We start from the raw sequence: 9755 nt of genomic DNA, 5'->3' as shown, positions 1-9755 counted from the left end.
TAAAGGGGCTTTTGATGCAGTTTCGATCGATATTCTGTTGCACCAGTATAGTCTTTCAACGATTTTAAACAACTTTTGGCTAAACTTGTTGCATTTTGCGCATGGCAATTTTTAGACATCACGAATTAGCTACCTTCCCCAGGGCTTATGTCTAAGCCACCTTCTCTACAAAGTTTACGTGAATGACATTGACGAATGTCTTGTCAATTCCTGCATGCTAAGGCAACTTGCTGTTGACGGTTGTCGATTTGCTAGGACCATTGTAAGATACCTTGGACAATTGGGCCCTCCAGCTGGGTATCGAATTCTCCGCGTAGGAATTCGAACATTTCAATAAAACACTGAACTATCGATTCGAAGAAGATTGTATTATTAACCCACTATCTTACTCAATGATAAATTAGGTTATTTTCAGGTCGTCCTGCAACGCACCTATTCCTCTGAGTAACATCATGTTGTCGTAAAACTCCTGGTTCACAAATGGATTTCCGTTGACAGCTAGCTGCAACAGCGACGTGAAGTATATGGGAATAAAGTTGTTAAAGTGGTCTATCCCATTTCCGGCTATATCGAACGATTCCAGCGCCGCATGTCGTTTGTGAAGCACTCCGGTCAAGGATCTGATTCCACTCTTCGAAATGTTGAAGCTGCTAAGGTATGGCAACTTGTACAGCCGTGAAACGTCCAGTTTTTCAAAATTGTTCAGAGCAAGGTTAAGGGACCTCAAGCGTATCAGTTTGAAAAGTTTGTCTATTCGACACAAATTGTTGTCAGCCAGGTCGAGGACTTCCAGCTGGTGGAAGGATGCACTTTCGACGAAAATGGTATCGATGTCGTTATTTTGGGCGAATAGTTTGAGTAAGTTTCGAGTAATTTGAATCATCTGCAGATGGTTTGACTGGATGTCCAAAACTTGAAGGCTGACTGCGAAGGATGTCTTGAAGATGTCAAATGAGGACAAAAAGTTTCCGGCGATGTTTAGGACTTTCAGTCGTTCATTGTTGATGAAGATGTGTTCTTGCAGTTGGCTGAGGTAATTATTTTCCAAATACAGCTCTTCCAATTCTCGTAATGGTAGCAGTAATTTGCTTGGAATATCTGCGATATTATTGTTGTTTAGTTCCAGTATTCTGAGTTTCGTACTGTCAGCAAAAATACCTTCGGGAAGTGATTCAATATTATTTTCTGATAGCGACAAAAACTCTAGCCAGGATTGATGGAGAAGCAAATCGATCGGAAGATGATTCAATGAGTTACTATCCAATTTCAGTTCGATTAGTGAGAATACAGGATTTAACACACCCTGACTCAAAGAACTTATGTTGTTTTTGGACAGATGTAAAGTTTTCAAATTGTCTAGTCCGATAAATGCGCGGGTTGATATCACAGATATTTGGTTTCCGTCCAAATATAATTCCTCTAGAAGCCAATTATTGACAAACACATCGTTATTCAACCTGCTTACGTTGTTGTTAAACACTGATAGTACTTGTAGGCTCACGAGAGAAACGAAATGCGTTGCAAACAGTTTATTAACATGGTTATTACCAAGATACAAACGTTTTAACAGTCCTAAATTTTCGAAAGTTCTTTCCTCAATGACTGTTATTTTGTTGTCACTGAGATCTAACATTTCCAGTTGTTGTAGTCCATAAAATGCTGATTGATCAAGCGTTTCGATCTCGTTTCCACCAAGCCATAGTTCTTTGAGCTGTTCGCAGTTTTCAAACGATTGCGAATAAATTCTAGTAATAATGTTCCCAGACAGATCCAAAATTTTTAGTTTGGGGAGATATCTGAAGGTGTTTCGTGGAATTTCCACAACCAAGTTATTCCTTAGCACCACTTCCTCGAGACCTACGTTGTCCTGGAACAAACTCGAAGGCAGTTCACTGATTTGATTTTCATACAAATGTACGACCTTTAGCTGAAGGAGCCCACGGAAAACACCCGCGGTGATGTTTTGAATTACATTATTGTGTAGTCCGATCCGTTCCAAATGTATTAATTTACTAAATAATCTATCGTTGAGTTCCGTTAGTAGATTGTTATGCAGTGCAAGTAGTTTCAAATTGATCAATTCATCAAACAGGTCGTCGTCGAGATGACCGATAATATTGTCATAGAGGTACAAACTTTTGAGATTTGTCAACTCTTTGAATTGTTTTGAGGATATGTTTGCGATTCTGTTGTTCTCTAGCCCTAGATATTGCAGCTCACTTAGTCCATCGAATATGTACTCCGGTAGGTATTCCAACCGATTGTCCCCCAATCGTAGGGAGGAAAGTTGTTTTTGCATAAACAAGAAATCATCCGGAAGATATGAAAGACCTATGTTACTCAAACTAAGGTACTTGAGCATTGGAATGGACTGCAGGAAATATGATTCAAATGTTTTAATCGGATTGCAACTGATACTCAGCTCTTCGAGTTTAGAAAGCCCGTAAAACGCATGTGGTGAAATTGTGTTGATTTGGTTATAATCCAGAAATATACTGCGAATATCAGGATTAGCGCCAAATGTGTAGTTTTGAAGATTGGTTAACTCGTTATGGGCCATTGTTAGATATGTGACATTCCCGGAGAAATTTGCGTTGTTTAATTTGTTCCCACTGAGATACAAATTTACGTTGGTATCATTAGAAAACTGAATGGAAAATGTCTCATTCAATTTGTTGTTGGTCAAATCCAAATTTTTCAGATAGATAAGGAAAACAACTGTTCTCTGTGGAAATGTAGCAATTTGATTATCACTGAAGCTGACTTCTTGTAAAAGCAGGTTTGATTGGAAAAGATCCACTGATACCGCTTCCAGTTTATTGACCTGCGCGTTAAAGAATTTCAAGTTCTTCAATGGACTGAGAACTGATTCGGGTAGAAAGATTAGTTCGTTTTCTGCGATATTCAAATACTCCAAATTCTCCAACGGGCCGAATACAGGTTCTGTGAGTTTTTGCAATCCATTGCCATTTAACAGCAGTACTTTCAGACCCCTCAAGGAAACGAACGTTGTCTTCGGTAGGCTCGTGATGTTGTTATCACTCAAATCCAATTCCTCCAGTCCCTCCAGACTTTTGAATGTTTTGCTGCTAAAATATTTAATCCGATTATTTCTCAGTGATAACACTTTCAAATTTTGGCAGTGTAGTAGCATTCCACTGGGCAAATAATCCAGTTTATTCTGAGACAGATCTAAAGTTTTCAAGTTGAACAATCCATCGAATGCTTTTACATGGATTGTTGCCAAACCGTTGTTAGAAATAATTAATTCTGTTAAATTGTTCAATTCGTGGAAAAGGTTTGAATGTAACACCTGAAATCTGTTGTAGCTTAAATCGAGACGGCGCAATTGGGACAATCCTTTCAGTACGGGCTTTCCACCATCCAACAGGGTGTTCAGCGCATTATAGCTCATATTAAGTGTCCACAGCTGGGGCACAACTCCGAAGGCATTTTCGTCAATAGCTGACAGTTCGCTGTGTGTGAGAGTTAGTTCCTTTAAATCTGGAAAGCATATCAATACCCCAGTGTGGAGGGTAGTCTGTGTCGTGCCGGTCAGAATTAACCAGTTGATCGTACGTGTTTCCTCGAGCTCATCAGCCGGGAAATGTTCCAGTAGATATCCATTTGACTGAATGCAATCTTTTGGTGATGTTATCTTGTTTGCAACGGTGGCGCGATAATCCAGTGAGTAGATTGCTGTTACGAAAAGAAGTACAGCAAACCTGGTTAGAGAAAAACAAACTGCTATAGATTATAATTAGATTCATATGTTGGTTGCCATATGATTAATACACCCTGTAGAGAATATTACATTTATTCTACAGTAATGAGTGTTAAATATATTTAGTAATCACTAACCTTTCGACGATCATTTTCGTCACCTATCTACCACACAGATTTTTAGAAACGTTAAGGCAGTGATGCGGTACTGCACAGTTGATGGATTGATATCGACTGAGGCTTTGAATACTACCGCTTGGACAACCACACAACTAGAAGACACTGATAAGGACGGTTAAAGTACGATTCACATGAAACATCAGTTTCCGTCAACGGAGCAGAACGTTAAAGGCTCCGTCACTGTTCTGTCAGTATAAGTTGCATGCATTTCTAGGCGCACTGTCACGTTCCGTACGTAAAATCTTTCCGTGCCCTTGATGTTGTGCGTGAAGATCTCCATAAGAATTGCATGTAATTAATTTTGACGCCACGACGGAAGATTGACGGATCGTGTAAATGGTATTTAAATCACATGCTATGATAAGATATCACAAGAAAAACAGCAAAACGGAAGAAACATACTCTCGTTGTATCTCTTAGCAATCGTAATCTCATACAGTATCAAACTGAATTTGTTATTTACAAACTTTCCTACATTGGAAATTGCAATTCGAGGAAATTTATTTGTCTTTGCTTATGTGCACGTGCCTAAAAATACTGAGATCATTACGAAAACATACAAAAAGAGCCAGTTTATGATCTAAAGCCCATGCTATAAAAGCGGTTACTTTGATTATACAGGTAACTTTCTTTACATCCTCATTATAATGATTGAAATTATTCTCTTTACTCCTTCCAGATTGGAAACACATGGTGTCTTTGTCGAACAATTTTATTATTTATTTATATATTTATTTATTTGTTACACACATGAAGTAAGACTATAGTCTTTTTAATTGTCAATTATAGCAGTCCGGTAGTCTTTCAATTTAAATTACATTCTAATTAATTAAACCTAAAATATATCATCTAATTACAATATTCTAACGATTAAAATGAATTAAGCAGCCTTTTTACATGTCTTAGAAAAGAAATGTATAGAATTCGCTCAAACTGTCAAGATTTTTTACGAAGCCCGGAGGGCCGAGTCTTATATACCAATCGAGTTAGCTCGACGATTTGGGACAATGTCTGTGTGTGTGTATGTAACGGACAAACTCTCATTCGTGTTTCCCAGCAATGGCTGAATCGATCTTATCCAAACAATTTTTAAATGAAATGCCTATCACCCAGACAGAACGTTATTAAATGGTTTTTGATTCTGATTTAATTTCCAAGATATGAATGTTTGAAGATGCAAAAATCGCGTTTTTGCAGTTTTTTTGAAATTTTCTGCCGAGATTGACTACGTAATTAAACAATTCATATATATTTTAAGAAGGTTATACAAATACCTTTCGAATGAACTATAGATTGTTGAAATCGGACTATTATCAAAAGATATATTTAACATTAAATGCGGACGAAAGATTTGTATCATTTCCCATAGCCAGAAATAAGACCAAAAACATTCAATGTATTATTAGCATCAAAACGAATTATTTTAGGTCAATAGTATCTTCTGAGAATTTAAAGCATACATATGCCCTTTCTTTTGGTATTGTAATTATACTGATTAATCCCCCTAAGAGTGAGATATTTTCATGAATTTTCTTGGAAGTGATTTTATTGAAATAATGCTTTCAGCAAATTTGTAGCTCTTACTTTTGCGAATAAATTTACTGAAGACATCAAATACATATTTCGAATACTTTAAAAGTTATGGCTTGTGGTTGTGAAACGAAAACGTTATAAAATTAATAGCTGATAAGATAGAGGTACGGCTACACGACTTAGCGTCGCGTATCTCCAGTGAACCAATTACAAAATACGGAAAAAAGTAAACTTGTTACACCTGATATTTGTAAATTTTTTTTGAGTGTTTCTGACGGTGTTCCTAACGTAAGGGTCTAGCCCGAAAGACCCTATTCCCTCCCCACTTGTTACACAATTCAAAACACATCGAACTATCACTACACAAAGTACACTACATACCTATCAAGAACAGATTCCTACGTGCCAGTTATAAAATCGAACGGCACAGCATTGAAGATCTTGTGCTGCACTCAAATTTAGCCTACTCTCTTTAATATTTTTAATTATATCACAGTCCGTCGTATGAATAGTAGCCGCTGTTCAGGCAGCAACGAATACTTGCTCCATAAAGACTGAGTCTGGTTCCTCTAAACCAACACACAGTACTACCAGCAAACAAGCAGATGACAAACAAGACCCGTAAGACCAACGGACAAACAAAAACATACAATAGTGTCCCCAAAACATAATCAGCGATGACAGTGTGGACGAGTATGATAGGTGAATAGAAAGCGGACCAACTGACCCTCAAGTAGCAGATGGCGAATCGGCAAATGGATTCTCTAAGAGAAAGAATATCTTCACTCGTAATAAAAAATTCAGTAAGCAGTACTGTAAATACAGATAGTACTCACAGCTCTATTGAGCGAGCGTACAGAACTGTGTCAAATACATAATGTAAACAAATATTAATTAACCTGATTTGATAGACATGAAAAGCATCGAAGAATTGCATTACATACTTCCAAGATTTGCTGAAAATATTTTTATTTTGGGAATGGCATTTTCCGTTCTGCCAATTTAGTATCTTCGATGATTTTACAAACGTTAAACAGCACATCATTTGATAAAACAATTTTGGCGTTATATCCTCCAAGAAGTATTTATGGCGAATTTACTCTTCAAACAAATTTAGTTCCAGACTTAATGCCTTCAGCAAAATTTTGGGGAGTGCTATTACAAACCACTTTGTTGAAGATATGAAGGCTCCATGTGTTCAAGGTATTAACATATTTTAGGATATTTCTATTTGATTTTAAATTAAATTATTATGATTCCACTGTTTATAATAAATCTCTTCTATGGTTTATAAACGATAAAATTTACATTTTATTGAAAGCTTGAGTTTGTGAAGTTCACAATAGAAAGTTATTTTAGAAAAAACTAAATTAAGGAACACTTCGTAAATATCATTTTATGACTCGGTATACTCCATATACGTAGTATTCATGCCTACAATAAAGTTGTTTTAAATGAAAGTCTTAACAAATTCGCTATAGACAGGAACTCTGTTACAATTTTTTGAAAAACTGATTCTCCATAATTTTAAAACTTCAAAGATGGCGGTTTCGTAATTATGCCATTTGGGCAGTACGTTCGATTTTCACCAAATCCCCGCCAAACCGAAATAAATAAATAATACATTGAAGACCCGATTTGATCAGCTCCTAATTTTATCAACATCATATGAAAATGTGTTTGATGGGCTCTAGCAGACAAACAAGGCTGAATTTGAATAAATCTATTCTTGACTATGTTTTCCTTATCATAAAGATACAAATATGCAAAAATAAAAAAATCAATTTTTTTTAAAATTTTTGCGCTAGAATACTATATTAAATAATCACAAATGCAATACAAACGCGAACGAAGGTCTTAGTGGAATGTACGTAATATTTCAAATATTTTTTTGGAAGAAAACCTTTGAAATAATCAGAAATAGTTATTGGACTACATCAAGGGAAGGGAAGAATATTTTAACAGTTTCAGTTTATTATGAAGAAAAAAATATACACCATTGAGACGATAAAAATGGGTCTTTACTGTATTTATTATTCACAGTAATAGGTAAAACTCATTTTCTGAGGATATGTTCTTTCATTTGCATTTAACTACACCAATTTTTAGGTAGTTTTCAAGGGGTTATTTTATCGACTTCTTCCAAAATTCGGCGAACCTATTCCCATTCGTGCAATAGTTTATGTTAAAAGGGTATCAATAATTGGTTTACTTAAGGGTTTATATATTCCAGATAGAGAAAATTCATGAATGTTTAGCTTTTCCTACACAATATTACAAAAGCTTCTCAAACAACTGTTTCTAAAGATTATGTAAATTATAAAGTATTTGAAATTTTTTAATAGAAGTAACGTAAGGTTATCGAAAAGTTTCGTGAAAAAGAAAATTTCAGTTATGATAATGATTTTCCCTAACGGGTTTCGAGAGTTTTTTATTTGTTATTTAGCATTAGGATTAGGGATAATAATTCAGATCAAAGATACTACTGGGAAGTCATTTTTAGAAAAAGTCGATATCGAAGTAAAGTTTGAACTATGTACGCATGCACTTCAGAGGTAGCGAGATGTCAAGAGCTGAAATTTCAGTGCTTAGTTCTCATCCGCGTTGGGAAATCGAGTAAACGCTATTGAGTATGAACTTCAAATCTATTCGAAAATTTGTTTTTTCGAATTTTTTTGACTCAGCTCAACATATATGTAACCCCTTTAGGAAATTTCAGTTTTCCCTATTTTTGAGCGATTCTCTGAGTCCTGCCACTATCCCATGTAGAATGTGTTATCAAAAACATCGCGAAGCATCAAGTTCTAAATGTTCTCAATCGATATAATACCCGAAGAATGCGATATGAGTTATAAGAAATGTACCATCACACTGTTAGGTGGAAGCGTTTTGAACATTACTTCCGATGTCGTTCGTTTTAATTCAGATGACAAACTATTCCACACACCACCACACTTCTCGCGAAGAAAGAGTTGCCTTATGATGCTGTGTTATGCGATGGGACTACGAAGTTTCGGGTTCTGCTTCCTCGAAAGAGTGTCAGTTTATCGAAAAGGTAATTTGGAGATTGTCTGTTAACTACTCTGTGACAGAACATACAAGCTCTCATCGCATAGAAGCATCGAAAAAGACATCCGATTAGGTTTTTTTCTGTATATGACGCACTGATGTAAAACGAGACAGATTACGCATAAATCGTACACAGCTGTTAAGAGCTACTTCAAGTTTTGATGAAAGTGTCGCGCTCATACTCATATGGATAACATCGCCGAATCAAAAGTGAGGATATACGAGGGACTTGAAGAGTTGTAACTTTGTTCGACTAGGCAGGTCAGCCGCACTCGCCTTTAAGGTGCGTAAACAGGCATAAATTTTTCCACATTGTGCAGCTATCGCTTTGTCCCAATTCAAGTCTGTTTGAAAAATCAGTCCTAGATTGTTGGCATGGTTGGCCCATTCAATACGAGTATCCTCTATAACAACTGCCGAATTGACAGCACTCATGATAGCGTTCCTTCCGAATACCATGGCTTTAGTTTTCATGTTGTTAATACAAAGATAATTATTGGAAGCTCAGGAAACCACAGCGTTCAAATCTTTATTCAGCAATTCTACCAGTTCAGATGTTGGCAATCCAGACTTTATGCAGATTAGTTGAACGTCGTCCGCGAACATTTGCACTCTACAGTGTCTCAGGACGTTCGGCAAATCATCAATGTAGAGAGAGAACAGTATTGGTCCAAGAACAGATCCCTGCGGTACACCTCTTTACACGAATGCTGCTTGACTCTATTCCTCCACAAATCACGTTTTGAAATCTTCCACTCAAATATGACCCGACCAATGTAACAGCCGAAAGATTGAAACCAAACCGTGCACTGAGCTTATAGTATAGACGTTTGTGTGAGATGGTGTCGAATGCCTTAGAAAAGTCCAACAGAACTAAAACCGCCTTGCTCATATTGTTGACTGCAACCGCAATATCGTCATATACCTACTCTCAATAGCGCTGTTTTACTCCCTGATCAACCCGAAAACCAGCCTGCTGGTCTGAAAGCAAATTAGATCGTGTTATGTATGAAGTAATCTGCTGTTTAAATTTTTTTTCCATCACTTTTGATACTGTACACAATAAGCTTACGTACATGTCTTTTCTTACGCAACGGAGTTATTTTTTACCTTTTCCAGATACTAGGAAATGTTGATGTAGCATTTATCCTATTAAACAGATACACAAGCTGATCAGCGATAATCGGTATTATGAGCTTCAAGTACCGCACTGAAATGTTGTCAGTTCCTGTAGCGTTGGACTTTATATC

The 9755-nt window shown here is 36.5% G+C and overlaps 1 protein-coding gene across 1 annotated transcript; it reads right to left on the bottom strand.

The window, feature by feature from the left end:
* Nucleotides 1-360: 360 nt before the first annotated feature.
* LOC131691472 (protein artichoke-like) lies at nucleotides 361-3951 on the bottom strand. The gene is made up of 2 exons (XM_058977894.1): nucleotides 3862-3951; nucleotides 361-3725 (listed from the first exon to the last, which is right to left on the bottom strand). Exons 1-2 carry the CDS (start codon nucleotides 3873-3875, stop codon nucleotides 401-403), a joined length of 3339 nt encoding a protein of 1112 aa, XP_058833877.1. The 5' UTR covers nucleotides 3876-3951; the 3' UTR covers nucleotides 361-400.
* Between the last annotated feature and the right edge of the window lie 5804 nt (nucleotides 3952-9755).

This window comes from Topomyia yanbarensis, chromosome 3 (genome assembly GCF_030247195.1).
Source record: "Topomyia yanbarensis strain Yona2022 chromosome 3, ASM3024719v1, whole genome shotgun sequence".
In the NCBI taxonomy this organism is placed as follows: domain Eukaryota; kingdom Metazoa; phylum Arthropoda; class Insecta; order Diptera; family Culicidae; genus Topomyia; species Topomyia yanbarensis.
The sequence above is the reverse complement of the archived record's forward strand: the minus strand, read 5'-3'. Positions and strand labels throughout refer to the sequence as shown.